This window comes from Rhamphochromis longiceps, linkage group LG4 (genome assembly GCF_057381845.1).
Source record: "Rhamphochromis longiceps isolate RC_006_pf linkage group LG4, R_longiceps_female_GT1.1, whole genome shotgun sequence".
Lineage (NCBI taxonomy): Eukaryota > Metazoa > Chordata > Actinopteri > Cichliformes > Cichlidae > Rhamphochromis > Rhamphochromis longiceps.
This window is the reverse complement of record NC_140560.1, coordinates 38,658,111-38,682,097: the sequence shown is the minus strand read 5'-3', so window position 1 is coordinate 38,682,097 and position 23,987 is coordinate 38,658,111. Positions and strand designations below refer to the sequence as shown.

At 44.9% G+C, this 23,987-nt stretch overlaps 4 protein-coding genes across 8 annotated transcripts; 2 read left to right on the top strand and 2 right to left on the bottom strand.

Moving 5' to 3' along the window:
* Positions 1–228: 228 nt before the first annotated feature.
* Positions 229–3,716, bottom strand: rdm1 (RAD52 motif containing 1). The gene is made up of 7 exons (XM_085405327.1): positions 3,554–3,716; positions 1,647–1,826; positions 1,441–1,569; positions 1,211–1,370; positions 997–1,095; positions 818–894; positions 229–707 (listed from the first exon to the last, which is right to left on the bottom strand). Exons 1-7 carry the CDS (start codon positions 3,650–3,652, stop codon positions 627–629), a joined length of 825 nt encoding a protein of 274 aa, XP_085261453.1. The 5' UTR covers positions 3,653–3,716; the 3' UTR covers positions 229–626.
* Positions 3,717–7,133: 3,417 nt separating this feature from the next.
* LOC146672361 (interferon a3-like) lies at positions 7,134–8,918 on the top strand. The gene is made up of 5 exons (XM_085405326.1): positions 7,134–7,256; positions 8,086–8,169; positions 8,253–8,405; positions 8,592–8,669; positions 8,748–8,918. The coding sequence occupies exons 1-5, from the start codon at positions 7,134–7,136 to the stop codon at positions 8,916–8,918; spliced, it is 609 nt and encodes a 202-aa protein (XP_085261452.1).
* A 240-nt stretch (positions 8,919–9,158) lies between these two features.
* Positions 9,159–16,816, bottom strand: LOC146672360 (DELTA-sagatoxin-Srs1a-like). 5 transcript variants are annotated; one of them, XM_085404948.1, is made up of 4 exons: positions 16,661–16,816; positions 16,342–16,445; positions 14,176–14,259; positions 9,160–10,724 (listed from the first exon to the last, which is right to left on the bottom strand). In XM_085404948.1, the coding sequence occupies exons 3-4, from the start codon at positions 14,250–14,252 to the stop codon at positions 10,307–10,309; spliced, it is 495 nt and encodes a 164-aa protein (XP_085261074.1). In that variant the 5' UTR covers positions 14,253–14,259; positions 16,342–16,445; positions 16,661–16,816; the 3' UTR covers positions 9,160–10,306. The 5 variants fall into 5 exon arrangements, with proteins under 5 accessions (XP_085261077.1, XP_085261074.1, XP_085261073.1 ...); XM_085404947.1 differs by having other exon boundaries at positions 16,342–16,415; XM_085404950.1 differs by having other exon boundaries at positions 16,342–16,415; positions 16,756–16,794.
* A 1,901-nt stretch (positions 16,817–18,717) lies between these two features.
* LOC146672359 (uncharacterized) lies at positions 18,718–22,972 on the top strand. The gene is made up of 3 exons (XM_085405325.1): positions 18,718–18,853; positions 20,746–20,897; positions 21,338–22,972. The coding sequence occupies exons 1-3, from the start codon at positions 18,718–18,720 to the stop codon at positions 21,569–21,571; spliced, it is 522 nt and encodes a 173-aa protein (XP_085261451.1). The 3' UTR covers positions 21,572–22,972.
* Positions 22,973–23,987: the final 1,015 nt, after the last annotated feature.

Here is a 23,987-nt window from a genome sequence, read left to right as displayed (position 1 = left end):
TTTGTCAAATCAGTTAACACATTAAATTCCCACTTTTTGAGTAGATACTTATGTTATTGTGTCTAACAACAATAACGACATATGTATAACAAGGTGCAATAATAACAGTGTGCAATACACATACACTTATTCTTTATGTTATTAAGTTTAGTTAAGTTACTGTGTGGTGTTGTGTTGACTGTCATGTAGGACCATGCAATGACAAGAGTTATTGTCAGAGTTCTCTGATGGACATCCACAAACTGAGTCAGTGCTTTTATTTATTTCACAGATCTTTTATACTAATTATTAAAAAGAATCAAACTGACACAAGAAACGACAACAACAACAAGAAAATCCAGCCTGGCGATTCAAAATAAAACCTCAAACCAAAACATAAATAATGAGGGAACGCTAAACAGCTGTGTGGAAAATCATGATTCACTGCTGCAGAGAGGACGAGAGCAACACGCACAGCTGATCGGTGCTGTTTCACAGCTGTGTGTGTGCCATGAGCTTCTGGATCTCAGGATCAGTTTTCCCGTCCTCGTACAGCCGGAGCGTCGCGTCGGGGAGCGCCGTTGTTTTGTTTCTACACCTGAAAGCTTTCCTCTCAGAAACACGTCACACCCACCCACAGTCCTGATCTACGACACAGTCAGAGCCCACTCTGCATCGTCAGCCTCCTCTTCATCAGCAGGACCCTCTGTCCAGGAAAACTCGTTCACCTGACACACACACACACACACACACACACACCCCCCGTGTGAGGGTTTAATTAAAGGCATTAACCCCCCATACCTACCCTCCCACACACACAGTCAACAGGTGAGATTACCTGCAGGACTCCTTCAGTGTCATCAGCTAAAAACTGATCAGGGGTCTGTTTCACCTCCACCATCACTTTCCCGTTACCTGCGCACTCGCGCACACGCGCGCACACACACACACACACAGGTGAGCAGAGTCAGTGCTGCAGGTACGGCAGTATTTAAAGTATTTAGAGTACTGCAGTACCTAGAAGTATGAGCAGCACGGAGCTGAAGGCCTGAACCAGAGCCTTCTCTCTGACCAACCTCTGCAGCCTGCAGCACCTCTGCAGGAACACATCTGGACCTGAAACACACGCGCACATACACACACACGCACACACACACACACACGCACACACACCTTAGACCAGAATAACCAGGCAGCAATGTTCAAAGTGTCGGGCTCTCCCTGCCCTCACCTGTGCAGGTGAAGCAGTCCTCCAGCACCGCAGCTCCTCTGCTCGTCTGTCCGTGATGAGGGAAGCGGAGCTGCAGCACGCAGCCGAACTTCAGCCTCCTCTGCCCGGCCCCTCCCCCCTCCTCCTCCTCGCCTTCTTCTTCGTTGGTGAGCTTCTTCAGCTGAAGCAGACAGACAGTGAGTCACCTGCACTCTCACTCGCTCACCTGAATACATCGATGCAGTGCTTACTGTGATGATGTCAGAGGTCCAGCCGTTGAATCCCAGGACGTGATTGGCCAGTTCCAGACAGTGTGCATGGCTCAGAACTCTGCTGCTGCCAGACAGGAAGTGAGGCGTCTGCTTGGAGCTCAACTTCACCTAAAACCCACAAATATGGCCAGGTGAGCTCCAGGAAAAGACACAAAGGTCATCAAAGATGAAGAAAATGTCGTCACCTTCAGCGGCAAGTCGTCAAGCAGCGGGCGTCCGTCTGTGATGCGCTGAGCTGCAGCGGCGTGAGCCGCAGAGAAGAACTTGATGAGGGCGTAAAAACCAGGAGGGTGGAGCGGAGCGTTAGGGCTCACCTTCAACAGGTACACAGGACCGAAGGACGAGAAGACAGCATGCAGCTGGGCCTGACACACACACACACACACACACACACAATATCAGGCAGCTGCTCAGATTGAGCACAGGCTGCAGGATGGTGTGTAACCGTGGTTACGGGGGATGCTGTGATGACACAGTGAAAGTTCTCAGGTTTTATATCCATGCAGTATCAGCTACTGCAACACTGAAGCCTTTTAAACGAAGTATACTGCATGTGTACACAGTATTACTGCAGTAACCTTGATAATACGGTGTGTCAGCGCTGGTACTGATGGTAACTGACGCTCCATGTTCACAGAGGACTGGTGCCATCTAGTGGACATCTCAGGACACTGCATGGGACAGTTTGTACGAAATAAAGTGCAGTGACATCAACAGAGTGATTATTAAAGTGCTCTAAAAATAAAATAGTGCAATAGAAAACAGCGATCAAGTAAGGAGGAAGACATGTGACTGTGTAGACAGATGTAATTGGTTGGAGAGCAGCAGAGGGCGGGTCCTCAGCTGGTGTTCAGTGCTGACTCTGATGACTGTTTACATTGTTCTCATAAGAGGACAGGAGAGAGCCGAGGAGGTGAAGAGTGCAGCAGGCTGGTGAAGAAGACCCGGGCGTGAAGAAGAAGATGATCAGCAGCAGTGAAAAGCAGAGGCTCTGAGGCGGAGCAGGGAACGCTGTTAAACTCGCCTACGTACCGTCAGCATCCCGTCTCACAGACGAACGCTTCATCACACTCATCTGTTACTGTAGTCATGACTGTTAAAAAGTTGCTGTTATCAAGTAAAACCCAAACATATTTCAGGGCTGGGCTAAGCCCCCAGGGCTTCAGGATCCTAGCAGCGCCCCTGTCCTGCATCTGTGTTTAGGTGGACAGTCTTCATTGGCCTTCATCATCATCATCATCATGACAAACAGGCCGCTGTTTCCTTTTGATAGATTTAGTATCAGAAGTATTCAGCGAGTAGCCAGGGTATCGCTGTTATCTTGATTCACTAATCCCAACATGGAGCTCACGTTATCACCTCGCTGTTAGCTCACAGTTTAACCAGCACGATCACGTAAAAGGGGCGGGGCAGTCTATAAAGGGGCCTTTGGTGGGTCATGTGACTTCCACAGAACTTGATTCTGAGAGTGCCACAAACCTCAGAGGTGCTATCAGACGGTGACTAGAAATCTGACAGGAAATGTTCTGAAGCAGCAGAAACTGGTTTCTGGCTTCACAGCTGCACAGTAAGGCTGTATCCATGGAAACGTGAAACTTCCTGTCCCACAGCCTGATGAAGGAGACGTGGGAATCAGAGCAGAGTGGATGGACGTGATTGGTCGAGCAGGCATGTGCTCTGCGCTCTCCGTCACTCTGACCACCACCTGTTTGACTCTGTTTCAGGATCTGAGGTTAAATATGAACACATCAATCTGATCTGGGGTCAGCATGTCCAGATATACATGCTTACAACACAACGATAATAATCCACCTGACTGTGATTACTGATGCTCAGCAGGAAAACAGAGATGTGACACACTGTTCGCACACAGCGCTCTGAGGGATGTTCAGGAATGGAGATCTGATTGGTCGGTGGGCAGTGACATCACTGAAATGCTGTGATGTGACCTGAATTCAGCACGCGCTTCCCACTAACGACTCCTGCCTCACTCACCTGCAGCTCTTATGTCACATCCACTCATTTTACACCAGCAGCTCAAGACAGACCGTCACCATTTAATACAAACTGACGTCACCGTGTGTGCACTCACGTGGATGTGTGCCTCGCCGTGGGTCGGCGGGATGTCCCACACCAGCACCGTCTTATTGCTCTCCACGGGAACCCGGAAGTCCACGACCTCCGCCTCCATCCCGGCCGCACGTGTGCCGCTCCCCTGGACTGATAACGCGCTCAGCGGGGTCGCGAGAGGAGCGCGCTTCCGCTGAGAGGCGGAGCCTGCCACGGCAACCAATCAGGGGACAGAGCGACAATGTTCGACGAATCAGAGCGTTCTCCTACAAAACCAATCACTGAAGTCCACCCGCTGCCGGGCCTGAATCCTCTGAGGAATCTGGGGAAAGTTCTGGAAATCAGTTTGGCGTCATTTTAATGTTGTTCGTCACGAGTCTCACGGCTGTTATTTAACAATCCTGTCTCTGCTTTTCTATTTACGTCTGCTGTGTTGTCATAGTGATTATCGTGGAGAGATTGTTCAATGAAGCTTTTTTTGTCTGCTGAGACTGGAAGTAAGGAGTATCGGGATGAGCGCACGTGTCTGTCGCCACTCTGCTGTGTTAATAAAGTTTTATTTCCGAGTTTCTTTCTTGCCTCATCAGTGAGCTCACCTGGTGTGACGTCACTGAGAGTTTCCTGCACACCCGAAAGCGAAAACGACGATGACGTCAGCTGGGTGTTAGCAGAAAACAAAACTGCAAACCAAAATAAAAGCATGATGGTTTTCAGGTAAGGTTTGAATAAAGACTGCATGAAAAAACTCAAAAAGGAAAGCAGAAGGTTCACAACAGTAAGTGCAGAAACTCAAACATCGATTATAAAATACACAGACATCTACAAATCTTTATTTGGAAGTCCGAGCCGCAGCCTGTCTGCATCAACGGCGAGTGCGTGGAAAGGGTCTCCAGATTCAAGTTTCTGGGTGTGCACATAGACACAGACCTCCAATGGAGATCTAACACCTCTGCGGTTTTAAAGAAGGCCCAACAGCGTCTCCACTTTCTGAGAATACTCAGAAAAATGGACCTGAAGAAGGAGCTGCTGACTGTCTTCTACCGCTGCTCCATTGAAAGTGTGCTGACATATTGCATCAGTGTGTGGTTCTCCAGCTGCACCACAGCACACAGAAAGGCACTCCAGAGGGTCATTAATACGGCCCAAAAAATCATTGGACATCCTCTTCCCTCCCTGAAGGACCTGTACAGCACTCGCTGTCTCAAGGGGGCACGCAGCATCCTCCGGGACTGCACACACCCAGTCACCGGGTGTTTAAGCTGCTGCCGTCTGGCAGGAGGTTCAGGCTGCTGAGGTCCCGAACAAACAGACTCAAGGACAGCTGTTACAACAGGGCAACAGCCCTGATCAATGCAAATAGCTGACCTGACTGGATACCTCCCTGGACTTTTTTAGGGGGGAGGTAACAATGTTTAATACAATAACAATAATAATATTTATGTTTATAACAAGGTGCAATAATAATTAATGTGTAATAATAACAGTGTGCAATACACATACACTTCTTCTTCTTTTTTTATTACTAAGTTAATATACTGTGTTGTGTTGTTTGTGTTGCGTTGTGATGTGTCGTATCGTGTTGTGTTATATGTAGTGCCGACGTAGGACAGTTTTCCAATCTCATTGTACTACTGTACTATGTATGACTGTGCAATGACAATAAAGAGTAAAGAGTTAAAGAGTTTATTTATAGGAAACAGTGAACCGCACACACAAACAGCTTTTATTGTGAAATGCTGCTGCTTCCTGTCAGTGTGGAAAATGAAAGCGAGCGAATTCCACCCAAATGCTGTCATTCCTCTACCAATACACAGCTGATCGATCAATCAGTGATCGATCAGCCTGAGATCAATGAACTGATCACGTTAATAAGACAGAACACACACATCTGACCAATCACAGCTCACGAAGATGGACACTTCAAGACTTTCCAGGGTGCTTAAGAATATCCCAGGACTGTGAGGGTGAGGGTCCTCTAGAGGATTTCCAGGGTCCTTGAATATAAGAGCCTAAACACGCAGATTAAACACAAACTTTTATCCATGAATATAAAACCTCTGATTTAGAAACGAATAAATAAATGAATAAATAAACGTTACAAATAATTGATGCATTCAGTCCCCTCGGGACATTTGTAAATTACAGAGTGGGGACTTTTACCTGCAGACAGGTGTTAAAACCCGGCTCAGGTTCAGATCAAAGCAGTTGAAGTGTGTGTGACAACATTTATCCTGATTAAAGAGACGAGACTCTGAAAGCCCACCCTTTCATATGGGCTCAAATTGTGGTCATAAATATTTTGTACTTGTAAATCGAATTTGTGTGTGTAAAAAGATTTGTGTGGGGATTTAGTCAAAAAAATACGTGTGAAACTCTGCACTCAAGTTTCAAGTTACAAGTACGAATATTGACCCTGTTTTTCTTCATTTCATCTCATTGGCCAATGTCATGTCAATCACAAATTTAACTATCCAATCAAAGAACAGGTGGGTTTGGCTATTGGAGGTGTGCTTTATGGAGCTTCAGGTCCTAGAAGAGAATAAATGCCCTTATACATGCCAGCCCAGCGTCTTCCTTCATCACGAAGGAAAACAGTCTGTGGTCGTCTGAGTTTGGTGATTTATGTGTCACAGGTTTACATGCTTAATACAGGGACCTCCAAAGCCTTTTCAACAGCGCTGCGGACCTAGGGCGGGGGGCGGGGCAGTATTGTGGAAATGACAGTCTTTACTAGTGGGGATGGTTACAAAGATTTCTTCATTATGAATTAGCATACATGTTTTTATTGAACATTTGAAGAACCAGCAAAAAAACCCAGAAACTCTTGTAGAGGACATAAAGTCAGAGATAGAAACGACAAGGAGCAGGTGCATCTAGTACAGGTAGAGCTGCTGCAAAAACCCACAGAGCTCAGCAGCCAGCAGCAAATTCTGGATCCTTGGCTTTTAGTTAGCAGTTAGCATTAGCAGCACATCCTGCGTCCGATGTGAAAGGACCTTTATGCTGCGCACTGTGACTCACAGCAATGGTCCCAGGTCAGCCCTGACTTTGTGTTAAATTAATCCTAAAGTAATAATGGTGTTTCTAACCACTGATATAGCACAACTTTATCCTTTCAACAGCTACTGAAAGTTAGGGGACCTAGCTTCTATTTATATTTATATAGAGGTCCTCCAGCTTCAAACTGTATTACCCTTCAAGGACCTGCAGTTCAAAAAAGCGCCCCTCCGACAGCCAAACCCATCTGTTCTCTGATTGGATAGTTAAATTTGTGATTGACATGACATTGGCCAACCCGATGAAAGGAAGAAAAACAGGGTCAAAATTTATACTTGTTACTTGAAACTTGAGTGCAGAGTTTCACACGTATTTTTTGGCTAAGTCCACACACAAATTCTTTTTACACATACAAAACTGATTTACAAGTACAAACTATTTATGACCACATTATGAGCCCATACTTTCACAGCTTCTGTCTGAAAACTGAAACACGGAATTTTTGTTATGTTTTCTGTTTCCTGTTTGTAAAATAAAAGCCTGATCTCTGCTGGCAGCATGGACACGCACTCTCAGCACCGCACAGCATCTTCATCATCTTCATCATGGTCACCTGGACCGGTCTGCTCTTCATTCTCTGTGGCACCCTGACCTCTGCCCTCTGCTGTGATTGGCTCACACACTACAAAGCACCGATGGAAGAAGCCCGGGGCTTCCTCACTCGCATGGTGAGTACAGGTCCTTAAATTGGTCTTTAAAACATTCCAGGACATTAAAAACACTGCTTGGTTTTTTCAAACATGTTTCCAGGACTTTAATGATATTCCAGGACTGCATAAACATATTGTGTGAATACATAAAGAGATTCTGTATAAGAGGATTTTCAGGGTTTTTGAACTTAAGTTAGAGACTCTCAGTGATTCTTCATGATGTGACACGTTTACATACAATTCAATTTTATTAATACAGCTACAAATCACAACAAGAGGCACTTCAAGGTGCATTACATTGTAAGGTCGACCCTACAATAATACATACAGAGAAAAACCCAACAAGCATACGACCCCCTATGAGCAGCACTTTGGCGACAGTGGGAAGGAAAAACTCCCTTTTAACAGGAAGAAACCTCCGGCAGAACCAGGCTCAGGGAGGGGCGGGGCCATCTGCTGTGATTGGTTGGGGTGAGTGAGGGAGTTTTTAGGACTTCCTGATAATAATGAATTACAGTCGTCCAGCCTGGAAGTAATAAATGCATGAACTAGTTTTTCTGCGTCACTCTGAGACAGGATATTTCTAACTTTAGAGATGTTGTGTTTCTGTCCTGTGATGGGCTCTGAAACCTGACTGAAATAAGACCTTCGTCTGCAGATGTGATGAATATTCAACACAAAGTTTACTGACAGCTAAAACGATGCATTCAGAGCCTGTAGGACATTTGTAAACATCACAGGTCACATGTTTAGTGTGTAGACTGAATGTGGGGACGTCAACAACACGTCACGATTGGCAACAGCTCAGAGCGATGTGGTGAAATGAAGCGCTGTCTCTCTGTTTCAGGGCGATCAGCTGACTGAACAGCACTCTTCAGTTCATCCGGTTCGATTCCCAAAACATCTCTACAAGCAAATAAAAAACTCTGAGGTAGGTCACATGACTACATCGATGACATCACATCTGTTTGTCAATCAGATGCCTGCAGCTCACCTCTCTCTCTCTCTCTTCAGGTGGACTCAAAGCTGGTTTTCATCAGAGACAGTCTGCAGCTTATTTTCTGTCTGTATCGCCATGACAACCTGTCAGCCGCTCCCTGGGGCGCCGACAAGACGGAGGGCTTCCTGACGGTCATCCACAGACAGATCATGAAACTGAGCGCGTGTGTGAGTGGACACGCCCACTTCACTGCTTTCAGCCTACTCACAGGAGCAAACATGCACCCACACCCACTCTCCTTCACCTCCTCCCAGAGCCTCCTCTTCATCAGTGCTTCACCTCCTTTCACCTCCTCCCACACCAACACTTCACCTCCTTTCCGAGCCTCAGTCTGAACTGTTCTTTGTCTCCAGGTTTCGACCAACAGTCCAGCCAACAGCAGACTGAGGAGCTACTACAGGACTCTGGCCAACAGTACTCTGTCTTGCTCTGTAAGTACAAGTACTGTAGTACTCGTTGTATTATTGTGTGTAGTGACAGTGGTAATAAGTGTAGTACTGTGTGTACAGGGCTGCAGTACTGCGTCATGGCAGCTGCTCAGGAAGGAAACCAAACTGCGCCTGGAACAGCTGGAGCTGCTCGTGGCCTCCATCAGAGTCCCTGCTGCTGCCAGCAGGAGGCGCTCTGCAGCAACGCAACAGCAACGCAACACTGACACAATATCTGAAGACTGTCTCTGATGTTCCCCTCTCTATTTATTTATTTATTTATTCAGAGTATTTATGTATTTATATATTTATGTAAACAAAGATCTTTTTTAAATTAAATGCAGTGAAAACTGGAGGATCTGCTGTGTGGCGTTTACTGACCTTCAGAAAATCACATGATGCTGATGATGATAAATATGGGATCAGAGGGCAGCTCAAATTCAAATTCAAATTCAAATTCAAATTTTATTTGTCACACACACACAACCATACACAGTATGACATGGGGGTGAAATGCTTGTAGCTGTACAATGCCCGACCATTAAATGACAGAAGAAAAGTTCTACAATATTTACAATTTACTACAAAAATTTACAAATTAACTTAATTAACTCTCAGCTCCTGGACAAATCAATACACTGTCAATAGATATCAATAGCAAATAATATTCATCTATAATCCAGATAATCCTCTGCCCCTCCCTGATCCAGGGCCAGGGTGGGGCAGATCTGGTCCCTCAACAGAGGACGTGCTCCATCTTCAGGGATCACGCTCCATAGCCCTCCACGAGGTGTATGGCAGTGCTGTTAGCAGAGCAGCTCTGTATCCTCTCACAGAGAGGATGGGATCCTTCCCAGACGCCTTAACGCCCACTCACACCCTGTCATGTGACTTACCTCAGTAAGTCACATGACAGGATGGGACTAGGTTTCACAACATTGGCTGATAGTGACACCTGTTTTCACACCTTGGCTCATGTGATTAGGCGGAGGATCAACAGTGGGTCAGCGACCCCTTTAGAAAAACTCTCACAGGGCTTAAAACCTTGGACTCTGCACTAGTTGCTCTGAAAACTGAAGAAGCTTCTCGGACCAAACGTCTTCAAGAAACTTAAAGAAGTCCCGACGCTTTTCTTCCCAAGCTCCTTAGACTGCTTTGTGATTGGTTATCGTAAGAAAACAGCTCAGACATTTAGGACTCACTCAGCCTTTATTATCTCATCCACATGTTCACAGCTGCACAGCTCTGTGGTTTCATCTCACTGGACCACAGTAATGCAGTCGCCATGACGATTTCTGAGTGACATCATCAAAAGTAAAAGTTAAGTTTGTGTCAAACATAAAGAGAAGGAAAAAAAGTTTAACATCGGGTTCAGACAACATCACAGACACACTGCTGACCAATCACAGCTCACCATTTTTTGGATGTCATCAGGAAGGAGGGGCAGGGAAAGAAATCCAAATTTCAAATAAATGTTGAGATTTAATCTGTGTTTGTGGATATAAAATGAGGAGAGAATCGAACTGACTGATGACTGATTAATTGATTGATCAATCAGCTGCAGGTCTCCTGCAGTGTGAACCCAGTGTTACTGGGTTAAGTGGGATTAATGGTGCACACTGCAGGTGCGGCTGTGGGCCTCAGTTATTGCAGATGGCGACCTTGAGGATGGGCTGGTAGGTGTCGGACATGGTGGCCCTGACAGTGATGTAGGCCCCCCTGTAGGTCAGACTCGGCCCCTTGGCTTTGCCCCTGACAAACTTTTGCTCCGACTTGTTGTACATCTCGTCGTAAAGGTGCTGGTCGCAGGCTTTGTCCATGTCGAAGACTCCCACCGCGTACCAGTTGGAGTAGAAGTTGAAGTCGTACGGCACCGAGAACATCACTGCGACCCTGCCGTTGAACTGCAGGGTGGACACGTGCTGGAGGTCGTAGGTGAAGACGGTCACAGAGCCACACGCCGTGTGAGGCTTCTTGATGAAGAGGGCGTTGCCGTTCTCGTAGGGGCTGAGCGTGGGAGGCAGGGGTGAGCTGCAGGAGCCGCTCACAATGTGCATGCTGGAGAAACAGGAAGACATCACTGCCGTTACACACACCTCACACCTGCAATACACCTGAACAACCGGCAGAGACCTGCACCCACAAGCACCGTCACGCTCAGAGACCATCCATCAGTGGCCAACTTAACCTTATCAGGGTTGCGGAGGGGCGGGAGCCTATCTGAGCTATCATAGGGCAAGAGGTGGGGCACACCTGGACAGGTCGCCAGTCTGCCACAGCTCTAACACACTCACATTCACACCTGTGGATGATTTAGAGTTACCAGTTCACCTAACCCCACTGACTGCAGGTGTCTGGACTGTGGGAGGGAGCCAGAGTACCTGGAGAGAACCCACACAGACCCGGGTACAGAAAGACTCTGGTCCGATGGTGGAGTTGAACCGAGGCAACAATGTCTTCATGTTGTGTACACACCTGAGGGGAGGATTGATTCTAAGGGCCAAACGCTGCAAAGACTCAAATCTAAAAGGCTCAAACAGAGCAGGAGGACTTTTCAGGCCGAGGTCTGAATCCTGTACACAACATCAAACATGGTGACGGATTAATTAAAGAAACTTTATCAGGAGTTTACTGTTAACGAGCTTGAGTGGAGATCTGTCGCATGAACAACAGCATCCAGCTTCATCAGCTGGTTTGCAGTGTGGAGGACCAGGCGGTCATCCACTTTAGATTGGAGATGGGTTTAAGACAGAAGGAAGTTAGGAAGGAAGTTAGGAAGTAAGGCAGGCTGTACAGGCTGCAGTGATCCGTCCGTTGTGGTGAGGACAGAGCTGAGCAAGAAGCCTGTGATTTGTGGCTTGTTCTGCGTTCCTGTCCTCGCTGATGATCATGACCTGGAGGTAGTGATCGAACGGAGCCTCAAAGAGTCTCCTCCACAGACTAGGGCATGCTGGACAGATTGCATCCCTCTGCTGGTTTGGGAAAGAGTATGGAACTGTTTTCTATATTTTAATTAGCCATTCTCAGACATTATTTAACGTATCTGACCCAAAATGGGAAATGGGTGGTGGAGCGGTGGGGAGAAGGGGTGGTGCAGGAAAAGCTAAAAGCCAAAACAAAAGGAAAAAAAATCAATTCAGAAAACAGAAGCGTTTCTGGGAACACAATAACTTAACGGACCAGATGCGGAAGTGTGTTGGTGAATGCTAGCTGTGTCCCAAAACGTCGGCTGCATCCTTTGGAGGACCCGGCCTTCGCGGTCTACGTGGACCGGGTCCTTCAAAGACCGAGAAGGCCGGAAGTGCGAGGCTGTGAAATGTGATGGTCGAGCCTTCAGATCAGCGTCACCGCTGTCTCGGTGGAGTTTAATAAACTCGGCCGTCTGCTCCTTGCTATCTAAAATATATCAGGACACTGGAGGAAACTCTCGACCGTCTCACACTTCTGTTTAATCAGTTTTCTGTTTAACGTTTATTCAGCTGTGTGGAAACCCCGGAGGAACCCACCCAATGGATTAATAAAGTTTTATTTAATCTAATAATCTAATAACTTTGATCTCAGCCAAACCGATTTACTGCGGAACAAATAAAACACAGAAAAAAGGCAAACAATTACATTTTTAAGTTATCCGAGTGACTTATATCATGTTTAACCTGAGTAGCGAGAAAGCGGGGGTCTGAAAACGATGAAGCCGGGAGTCCACTGCTCTCGCCGGCTGGAGTGACCATTGAACCCCCCGGCTTGCTATCGAGCGGGTGGGTAACAGACGTCTCCGAAAACGTCGGCACACTTTTGCAAATATGTGATGTCTTGATAAACCGAGCAGATATTTGTAATTTACACAGCTGCTTTCTCGCCTTAAAATATGTTAAAAGTTTATTTTGTGACCCAGAAAGATTAATAAGAGTAATTTTAAAACTTAGTAGCGGCCGCCATTGTTGGCAGCTGAAATTTGGCTGGCCCCGCACTATGAATTCTGGGCACGAAGGACACACCCGACCCATCCTTCAAATTCGGGGAAATGAAGGACGCATTTGTCGGCCGCATTTGAAGGAGTCGACGAACTGGGACAGCCTTCGTCGCCTGGCTGTGACGTAATTGGCCTTCAAATGCGGCCTCCGGAGGATGCAGCCGACGTTTTGGGACACAGCTAATTTAAAAACAAATTGGGGGAAGACAAGCAAGTGCTGGGCTTTGTTCTCATGTATCTATTGTGACATATTTATTCTCACTTATTTAAGTAGCAATGCAAATTTTGAAGAACGTGGAAAAAGTTACTTTTGGTCAAATGTCGGCAAAGTGACGTGACATTAGCAATGTCAGTACTTAATGCGGCTCAGGTTCCACTTACTTTTAAGGCCTTTACTTTAGAAGACTGACTTTAACCCTGCAGACAGATCACGATTTTATGGATAATACATCCACAAACAGAACCAGCAAACAGGACAGGAGGACCATGCCACTGTGTGCCACTTTTACAGTCAAACATCTGGATGGAGTAACGTTCATTCAGTTATTTTGCTGCTGAAGCTGGTTGTGTTGGTGGTGTCGAGTCAAACCGACGTTTGTTTTAAGGAGAAACAAGCAGACAGTTCACTCGTTAAGTTAAAAGGATGGTGGTTCATTCTCAGGAGCCAGACATTTGGGCAGTGCACCAACTTAACCATGTCGTGGGTGAATTTAGCGCTCATCTTATATAGTACCACAGATAACTATACAAGAGCCATAAAGTAAGCTTTCAGACAAATGTAGCTGTGCCAGTACATGAAAAGAACCATATTTGTGTCTTTCATAGACAATGCATCCTTATATATGGTGTAGGAGATATTTTTCTTTGAGATGAAGAAGTTATAAAGTGATACGAAATAGAAATAATGGCACCTTGGTTGGGTTGGTTTGGTCTAAAGGAAGTCTGAGGTTTGGTGAAGCAGGAAGGAACGTAGCTCAACAGAAAGATGGCAGCTTCCTGTCAGAGATCTGATCTGACTCGTGTCACATCCTGTTTGACTCTGGTCTCACTCCCAATTTACACAGTTTGATTTATACAGCGCAAATCACAACAACAGTCGCCTCAAGGTGCTTTATATTGTACAGTAGATGCAGAGAAAAACCCAACAATCATATGACCCCCTATGAGCAGCACTTTGGTGACAGTGGGAAGGAAAAACTCCCTTTTAACAGGAAGTTTTCCTTCCTACTGTCCTTCCTTGACCCCTCATGTCCCAGCATGAGTCTGAAAGGCTCGTTCGTGGGGTCGAGGGATCTCGTCAAACTTCACAATGCTTTAAAATCCTTGCAGCACACTCACGTGTGATTGATTAACTGTAATTTAATCAATCAACAACTGTGCTTTTACTTTTTCTGCTTTTGTGAACGTTCATGAATGAAAACAACAATAATTACATATATCTGGATTTAACCTCACAGAAACATCCAAGTGATTTTTCAATAACTGTCATGCAGCTGACGCGGGGACAGCTCTCTGTGGACGTGGAGTTGCAGGACTCACCGTGGGTTGCACAGGGTGAACGTCGTGGTCTTGTTCTGGATCTCGATGCTGCACTGACGGTGAGTTGGGAGACCCATGATGAACCTGTGCAGGGGAGCAGAAAACAGAGTCAGAGGAAGTCCTTTCAGTTTACTCCCTGTCCTGGATCCTGGACTCTGGGTTGTTGGTGAGCTAGCATCATCATGCAGGGGACGGTTCCAGAGATGCAGTCCAGCCCTGTCCTCAGCTTCAGATTGGCTCAGTCAGCATCACGTGATCGGGTCACGCCTGAGCTGTTATTATGTTTCTCACTTTGTTATTTCCTGTTCGCTACCACACACACACTTCCTGAGCTCTCAGCTGCTGCTCACATGATGGAAATATTTAAATGTTTATTACACCCGCAGGTCCTCTCAGCCTCATCGCCGCCTCCTCTTTTTCCTGCCTTACTGAGGGGAGGACGGGCAGGTAACGTGAGCCTGTGTCTAGCTAACCATGAAGACAAGTGATCGTGTGACTACAAGAAAAGCTGATATCTGGGAGTCACAGAGGTGCCATGAGCCTGAGGCGTCACAATGAAATCAGCATCAGAGCCCTCAAGCCAAGAAGAGCGCAGGACACCAATGACTCACATGTGACCTGACAGTAAATCCATTACATGGTTACTTCGGTGACCACAGCCTGGGCTGAGGGCTGTCCATTGTGTGTACAGGTGCGTCTGCAGAGCAGGAGTCCCGGGATAACAACAGAGACTCGGGACTTTAAAAGCACCAAAGTAAGGATGGCGTCCACGTTCCTGCAGGAGCGACGGGCAGCTCCACACACACTGACGCAGGAATTTAACCCGATGCAAACAACTTTGCAGCCTGAACGTTACACACACACGTCAAACACGTCTCAGTGATATCAGGTCATTTTCAGCAACAGACGACTTTCCCGTAACTTTGATGTTTATTGACCCGGGTGAAAACAGCGACATTAAAAATCAGTTTTGAAGAGACTGAGAGGGCAAACACAACAACAGCTCTGCAAACTCATTATAATGCATGTTCAATAACACGCACTCATAGAGACGTTATTTCATCTCCTTCATCAGTCAGAACGAACACAGAAACACCGACGGTGACCGTGTTCTCCACGTCCACGCAGTGCACTCCACACACACACACACACACACACACACACACACACACACACACACACACACACACACACACACACACACACACACACTCTCTCTCTCTCTCTCTGTCCTCTTACCTGCTGCCTTCGAGTGCCTCACACAAATCCTCTTCTGTCTGTTTTGCTCCTGTATGACACGACCACCCCTCCCTGTCACTTCCTGTTCCACTTCCTCTTTCACTGTGATGTTTTCACTGACTGACCGCCGTCTCTCAGCCTGGCAGCAGGTTTGAAACCGCTCTGACACGAGCTGGCGGACGGTCAGAGCCACTGTGGGTCATAGGAGGCGTGTTCTTGGTCCGAGTCAATGGTGCCCCCGACGCCATCATAGTCACCTGACTTTCCACCAGCACAACCACTTTAATACTGAAGCTCTGATGAGTCTCAGTCAGAAGACAACATCTGTATGCAGCTGTTTGACAAGCAGAAACCAGCACTGGTAATCTGATGTTTGACCATTCACTACAGGAGACTTCACAAAGTGCATTCTGGGTAAATTGTGAGTCTGATTTCTTCACTTATGACTTTAAAGCCATTTCACTGGAAATCTGAAGGAGTTCAACATGATGACATGACTGAGGCATTGTGTAACAGTGTGCTGGTGGGAGGAGCCGCCGCCCAGAGCCTGATCACAGCTGGAAACAATCAGTCCTCACAGAGCTGTTAACCCCTCACTGACCAATCAGAGTCCTCACAGAGCTGTTTGTTTTTGACATTTCATTAGTGCTTTTCTAACCTGAATACAGGAGTTTGTATCGCTCTGCATCACAGTTTGTTTATCCTAAAAAGAGGTTTAAAACCCAAGTGTCAGAAATGACCGTGTTATTGCTACAGCCAAACACACATCCACGGATCTGCTTCACCGAACCCCCGATAGCAGCCAGGACTACACCACCATACACTTTCATGCACTGTCATACACTTTAACCTCAATGTTTCCAGTCAAATCAAAACCAGTTTGGACTCTGATCAATGCTGAAGCGTTGAAGGAGAAGCTTCACTTACTGGTTGCTGCTGCAGGTCTTTGCTGAAGTCTCTGAGCTGCTGCTGCTGCTGCTCTAATGGTCAGGCGTGGCTTCCTGAGGAAATCAGAGCCGACAGAGAAACGTCTCCAATGGAGAGAAAATAGAAAAAATGACATTCACTGATCTAATCTGAAGAGTGTAACCTGAAAACCTCAAACGTGCCAAAGTGAAACTCTAAAAATAACACTAAAGACGCTTCTGAACAAACAACCAGACTCAAAGAAACTCTGACACGTTTCCTGAACACAATCGAAAACTAGAGGATTGTTCTGGCTTATTCAGCATGATGATGAGTTTACCTCAGGACAGATTGAACCTGCGAGCTCGCGTGTGGTGAAAACTCACTCAGATCAGAAATGTAAGCTCGGGGTAAAGCTTTCTTTAGCACACAGACCTGAGCCCGAGCTGCACTCCTCGCCTGCGTCCTATACACGGCACATGTACCCAGATATCTGACCCCTCCCACCACCTCGAGTTAGACTCCTTCAGTCTGCAGGGTTTTTTAATGTGCTGGAATTCTCTACACATGTTGTTTTCGTGACTTTCCAGCTTCCTCCCATCAGCGCTGCCAGTATCCAACACACACACACACACACACACACACACACACACACACACACACACACACACACACACACACACTGTGAGTGTGTATTCATGTGTTTGTGGGGACCAAGGCACCTTTGAGACTCAAAATGTGGTTTTAGTGTTAAAGTTACAATCGGTTATTGGTGTAGGTGCAGGGTAAAGGTCAGGGAAAGCATTATGTCAACAACATGTCCTCACAAGATATGAATACAGACGACGAGTGTGTGTGTTTCTCCCAGTATCCTGTAGAGGTCTGATCTTCACATTCCCACTATGATGGTTGAGATAATAGAGGAAACATCTGTGCCTGAGCTACTGTGTGAGGTTGTTTTCCCAGAATTAGGGTCAGGGTGGAGCTTACATGAAGTCTGTGGGTGGGGTTTCTTTTTTACAGCTGAACTTGTGCAGACAGCATGGAGCTGCTGCTGAGTTTGCTCCAGAACTCATCTGTCTGATGAGGTCATCTCTCAGGTACTCCTGACTCTGTTTGTGGCTTAAAGAAGATTTGATGAGCAGCAGATTGTAAAACAGAGATTCACTGTTTTTTAAAGGGCTGTAAAATGCTTTCTATTCTATTCTATTCTATTCTTTTTTTTGCAACAATGTTTATTGAGTTTTTAGAACACACAAAATACAAGTCAAATACATCATATAGAGAAATATGAAAAAATATTCATCAAGGAAAAAGCAAAAAAAAAAAAAAAAAAACCCGGATGGACTATAATGTGAACAGAATTGGTCCTAGCACTGTAGCACTGAACCCTGTGGAACTCCATAATTAACCTCAGTGTGTGAAGAGGACTCTCCATTTACATGCACAAACTGGAGTCTATTAGATAGCTATGATACAAACCACTGCAGCACAGTACCTGTAATACCTACAGCATGTTCTAATCGCTCTAATAGGATATTATGGTCGACAGTATCGAACGCTGCACTGAGGTCTAGCAGGACAAGCACAGAGATGAGTCCACTGTCAGAGGCCATAAGAAGATCATTTGTAACCTTCACTAAAGCTGTTTCTGTGCTGTGATGAGCTCTGAAACCTGACTACAGACCACTAAATGCTCCAGCGTCTCCCTTTCTGAACAAAAAGGACAACCCTCCCCAGTGCTTGGGTCCAGGTGGGCTCTGTGTCTGTTCGTGGCTATTGCTCCATGTATAATCCTCCACTGGAGGTCAGCCATCCGTTTTTCTTTTTTTTTCTTTTTTTTTTTTTTGTGTCCCGTTTGGATCTTTAGCATCAGAATTGTTGTCTTAAGGCCAAGAAAGATGCCAAGCGGATTTATTTTACCAAGTGGATCATCATGGCCTTGCCATATTGGTCCATTTGATTGACCTTTATTATAATTATGAATTTATTTTATTTTCAGTTGCTACAAACGGGACAGACATGACTGGGGGACAGGACAGGGAGAAAGAATGAAAGAAAGAGAGGGAGAGAAAGAAAACCAAAGGGGAGAAGAGACGGTGAGAAGGGGGGGAAGAAAGAAAAAAACAAACAAACAAACAAAAAACAAAACACCTGGGTCACCTGTATGGAGAAAAAAAACAGAAGAGAAAGCAAACAACAAAGAGCAACATAATAAAAAAAAACAGCACCATCACAATAAACTACACTGAAAAAAATGCAATAGGGTGGTTGTTGAATTTGCATAGAATTACTTCATATATCCAGCATGACTAATTTAAATTTCACATCTAAACATATTTTTGTCTTTTAATTTTCACATATTCTTTAAGAATATTGATTCTTTTAGAACAAATCATGTTGAAAAGAAACAAGTTAGTCGTGTTTTATCCTCAAGCTCCGCCCCCTGGAAAGGAAAAATCGGCTGCACTGTCCGCCATTTTTGTCTCTCGCTTTGGAAAATCTACTACCATCTGGAGTTTTACACTTGAAGGTAAATAAGATTTTAAAGCTAACACACCAGTGAGAAAGAGTGTAGACCCTTTATATATGTGGACTTTTACTGGGTGTTGTTATTTTACAGGTATGTGGGCTGTTTATCGAAAACCATGAAAGGCCAATGTTAGCTAGCTCCAGTTAGCTAATGGTAACCGAAATTATGCGATAAGCAAATTAGTAATTAACATATATAATGTGAGTTAATATTGTTTGTATATTCTTTCAGTCTAAATTAACAGACTATTACAAACTTGCATCGGTGTCTGTAGTAAGTGGTGGTACCTGCAGTGTCTTAACCATTAAACAAGCTAATGTAGGGCCGGGATATGACTAGTTTGTTGAAACATGTCTGCTGCCAATGTGACTGCTCACACACGGTAACATTATCAGCACATAGCCACAGCCGCTAAAAACATGCTGAAAGGTCAATCTAGCTTCTGTAGTCAACAGCTGGAAGACTCAACACAGACCCAAGATTCAGTGTAACGGTTATCTAAATGTTGTGTGTCCTGTTTGTAAGCCCAGAAAAAGAAATAAAATAAAATGACGACCTTGAGCTTCAAGCTAATGCTAATAGCATAAAGCAACTAATGTAATGATGAGGTTGTTAAATTAGTAAAAATACAGTAAATATATCCAACATGAATCATTTATATTTTTGGTCTAAACATAATTAAGTCTCACGCCTTTCACTTGTTTTAGAAGGATGTTCAGTCTTTTAAAACCAGTCATATCAAAATAACAGAAAATAGTTATGTTTTCTGTTGAAACTCCACCCCCAGGGTGTGTTCTACGAGGGAAAATTCACTGTGGCGGTCCGCCATTTTTTGTCTTCGCTTCGTTTACGTTTGGTGCTGAGCTTTACTTTGTCGAGGTAAACTGAAAACTACATGTTTGAGAGGAAACGAAGAGAACATCCATTAGATGGGGAAGTTTTTCTCATGAATTGCTGTTGAGCAACATAATGGAAAAAACAAGTCATTCCTTAAGTTAACTAACGATAATGCTAGCTTAAGCTGCGGGACAATATTATGTGCATTAGCTTTTTTTCAGTGTGTGCCCAGTCACATCCGCTTGTTTTTTCTCAGTGAATACAGACTAACAAACTTGTGTCCATTTAGTTAACAGTTAAATAAGCTAGTTTGCCATGGGGTGGGCTCTGTGTGTGTGTTCGGGAGAGGGGGTGGGGGTCTTCACTAAAGTCGGTTTATTTAGGGCATGACACCTATGCAGTACTCATTAGGAGAGGAAGTGCATGACGTGGGGCTTTATTTCATGTTCTGGGGCAGTGAATGTAATCTACTGATAACATGTTAAAGACACACAAAAACCCAACAAATTGTTTTAACTGATTTATAGAGAGACTGAGAGGAGGGCTTAAAGAGATAAAAAATAATGACAATATAAATATGTTAAATTTATTTTTTCTGTATCGATATATGGTGCTTATCGCTGCTGAAGGGCAGATTGGTGTTGCTTCAGAACAATTCTCTAGCGCTGTTATGTAGAGGTGTTACAGTTAAGGTTTTAATAACATTATTTTATTTACTAGTGAAGATTTGCATCTGTAAGGTAAATTTTCTGGAAAAGTCAAATTAACTAATTTAACTAAGTATTAATGAAAGACCTTGATGTGTATATGACAATATTAGATGTAGTTTCTGGGTCATTTGGCAGAACTGCAAAATGGCCAGAAGGAGGCAACTGCTGTGGTTGCAAACAGGCTTTGGGTGGTATGGAAGTAAGGGCAACTATGGAACTGCTCAGCAACATGGGACCCATAGCTAATAAATAGTAATATGACAAAAAATAACAACTTTGTGTGGATGTAACCTTGTGAGATTTGAGATTTTGACAGCCTTTTTATGTGACAACTTCTCTTTTTAGATACAGAGTTTAAGCGCATTACCACCATGCCACTGCAGTCCATATTACTCTCGCAGATAGATGTGCTATCTGACAAACTAATAAAGGTGTTCAAAAGGCGAGGAGGACAAATAGGAAGAAGACTTCAGAACATTCTGGAGCCCACGGCCCAGGTAAGAAAAAAATTAATTTGTGTATACACTTTAGGGAAAATAATAATTTTAACAAAATGCTGCTTGTCACTCTATGCCAGGAGTATGTTGAAAATCACCTGGGATTTTCACAATTTACCATGGGTGCGTTTTTTTTCTTTTTTCTTTTTTCTTTTTTCTTTTACCTGCATTAGAACTATGTGTGGAGTTCATAGTTGAACACCTCTCTATGCTCTGACAGTATTCTGCTTCTTTGCATGGAGATTTCACTTCAGAAATGCATTACCTTTTTAAGCATTCTGAGGACTCAAATCACATGCTGTAATGAATCCATTTTTTTTCACCTAATGTGTTAATGTTAACATTTTTTGGAATAGTGACACAGATTAAAATAAGATTTGGTATAATGTTCTTTGACCAGTGTTCTGTTTAATTAAATTTTGGAATTCTGCATTTTCTAGGCCACAGATGAAGCCATTATCCAACGATCTAATAAGGAAACAACCATGGGAATTTACATCATAAAGTCAAGAGATGCCAATGGCAGCCCTGAGGACATCGGGATAGTCCTTGAAGGCCAGAGAGTCTGGCAGGATTTGGATAACTATACCCTAGCAGCTGCAATGCTGTTTGGACTAATGTACACTTTGAACCTCACCTACCCACTGGAAAAGTATACCTTCGAGGTATTATAGAAACTGGTTATGGAGCTCAAAAGGAACAGCCTTTCAAAGAAGGCCCAGGTTTTGTATGATTGAACAGTTTTCCAGTTATGATGTGGGAACAACATGTTTACCTCTTCGAATATGTACCATCCTTTCTTTTAAGCCAGCACTGGTAAAGTTGCAGTACATAGTGAAACTTATTTTTCTGGCACTTTTCAACTTGGGGCCTTTATTACTGCAGTTTTCACTTTTCAAGCCATGGCTCTTTTAAAAAAATTCAAACTTTGAATGTCCATTTTTCTCAATGGAAATGGTGCCTTGCACCAATTTCACCAGTTTGCAATTTTATTCCCAAGGTGCACCACTACAAACAGATTGCATTGTCTAGTATTAGTGATTGTGATGTTTAGTGATAGAAGCAAGCCAATACTAATCAGTTTAGGTCTCTTGGTTGTGTGCCTGTGGGTTATAATGTTATTTTAAGTCTCTTCTTTGTGTCATTTTAATAATTACACCCCTGTTGCCATATTACCTCATGGCTCTTACATTTATAAAACTATTTTTTACATAAGCGCGATGTCATAAGGCCCCACAATGTTGAATTCAGGTTACAGCAGATAACTTTGAGGAATGTTGTGGAATGTTTTTCAAGAGATGCATTGTACAAATATGACTCATGTATATTTTGGAAGCCTGAATTGAAAGTCCATTGTTACAACTGTGTAGTATTTTCAAAAATACAGGTCATTGTTCAAAAATGTTTTGCTTATTTCTTTGATTGAAGAGAAAGTGTACAGTACATACAGTAAGATCAGCCTTAATTTAGTTTTATTTATTGAACACTCAATTATATATTAGATTATATATTATATATTAGAAATTTGTTATAAAATAAAATAAGCTTACCATAAAATAATCTTGTCACTATAACACATAGTAGTCCAATACAATTAACACAAAAAGTTCATGTCTGATAAACAAGTGGTTTCTATAAATATTTGACCGGAATGAAAAACATAACAACAACATAAAAAAGTCATGTTCGTGTTACCAGAAAAATGTGTGCAGGTATAACATAAAAAACTAAGGTTAACCAAACATAACTTAATTTCGTGCAACCGATTACAATGATTTTTTTATGTTTATCCCACTGATTATTTTTTTCAGTGTAGCTAGCAGTAGATATCAGTAGATACTAAATAATAAACGATATTGTGCAGCACGCAAGATAGACAGCGCACAATGTGCTTTGAGGCAGCAGCCAAGAAAGCTGTAGTCCGCGTCTGTGAATACCCGTGTGTACACCTGTGTGCATACCTGTGTGGATCAGCATGCTTGCATTCCAAAGGTTTCTCCATGTAACGATCTGCTAGGGAGTGTGGGGGGGCCACAGCCCCGTCCTCCAGGGCATGAAGCAGGTATGGAGGAGATCAAAACTCCAGACATCCAGAGGTCCCCAGAACACAAGAGACCAAGGAAGACCAACAGAGGGCCAGCCGCGCCACTGTTCCAGTAAGAGCTGAGGAGAGTCCCAGATGAGGGCTCACTCAGCAGCCGCGGAGCAGAAGCCGGGGGGGTTGCAGTGACGCGCCCGTGAGCTCCGCCGGCAGCCAGCCGTGCCTGAGTGACCGAGCCCCAGGCCGAGAGGCCGGGGGCACCCCACCTCCGAAGTGGCCCGAGCGAGCCCCAGGCTCCAGGCCCCGATAAGCGGCCGCCAAGGAGTGAGCCGGTGTGTACCTGGACGCCCATCCCCAGACACAAAGAACCACCAACGCACCGACACCTGAGGGAATCCGCCACCGGCAGGGGAAGTGGTGGTAGGGGGAGATAGGCCTCCAAACCTTGGAGGGCCTGAGATGTCCCCAGAGAGGTGGCGTCTGATACCCAACCTGACATATAGACACAGACATACAGGCACACACAGACACAAACATCCATTCCCACCCTCATGCTCTCATGTGCACTCACTCCACACTCAACCAACGTGGAGACAGACATAAAGAGACGCTGTACACACAATCACACTCCCCAAGCGTACTCTACAAACCGGGTCTAGGTACCCTTGCCCCTGGAGGGGGGAACTGCACCCAGACCCAAGTGGTGTTACCCTTTTCCCTGCGTTGGGGAGAAGCAGACCGCCCCGACTCCGCAGCAGCAGGGAGGCCCCACACCCCAGACCGCAGTCGGACGGCCAACTCCTCCTAGCCCCCCCGCTCCAGCAGGCCGCAGAGAACAGGGGTGAGAGAAGACTCCAAACCTCCCTCCACCCGCTCATTGTAGTGTTGATGCATGTGTGTTCTAAGGTGCAATTAAAACCCAGGAGGGCTTGGAGCTACCTGCCAGAGAGCAGCAGGTAAGCGCATGGTCCCTCCTGCTGGCCCTCAATGTCTACGTGTATTTAACATTGAGAGGTGGGCAACGACGCCAGGGGTGAGGTGTACACCCT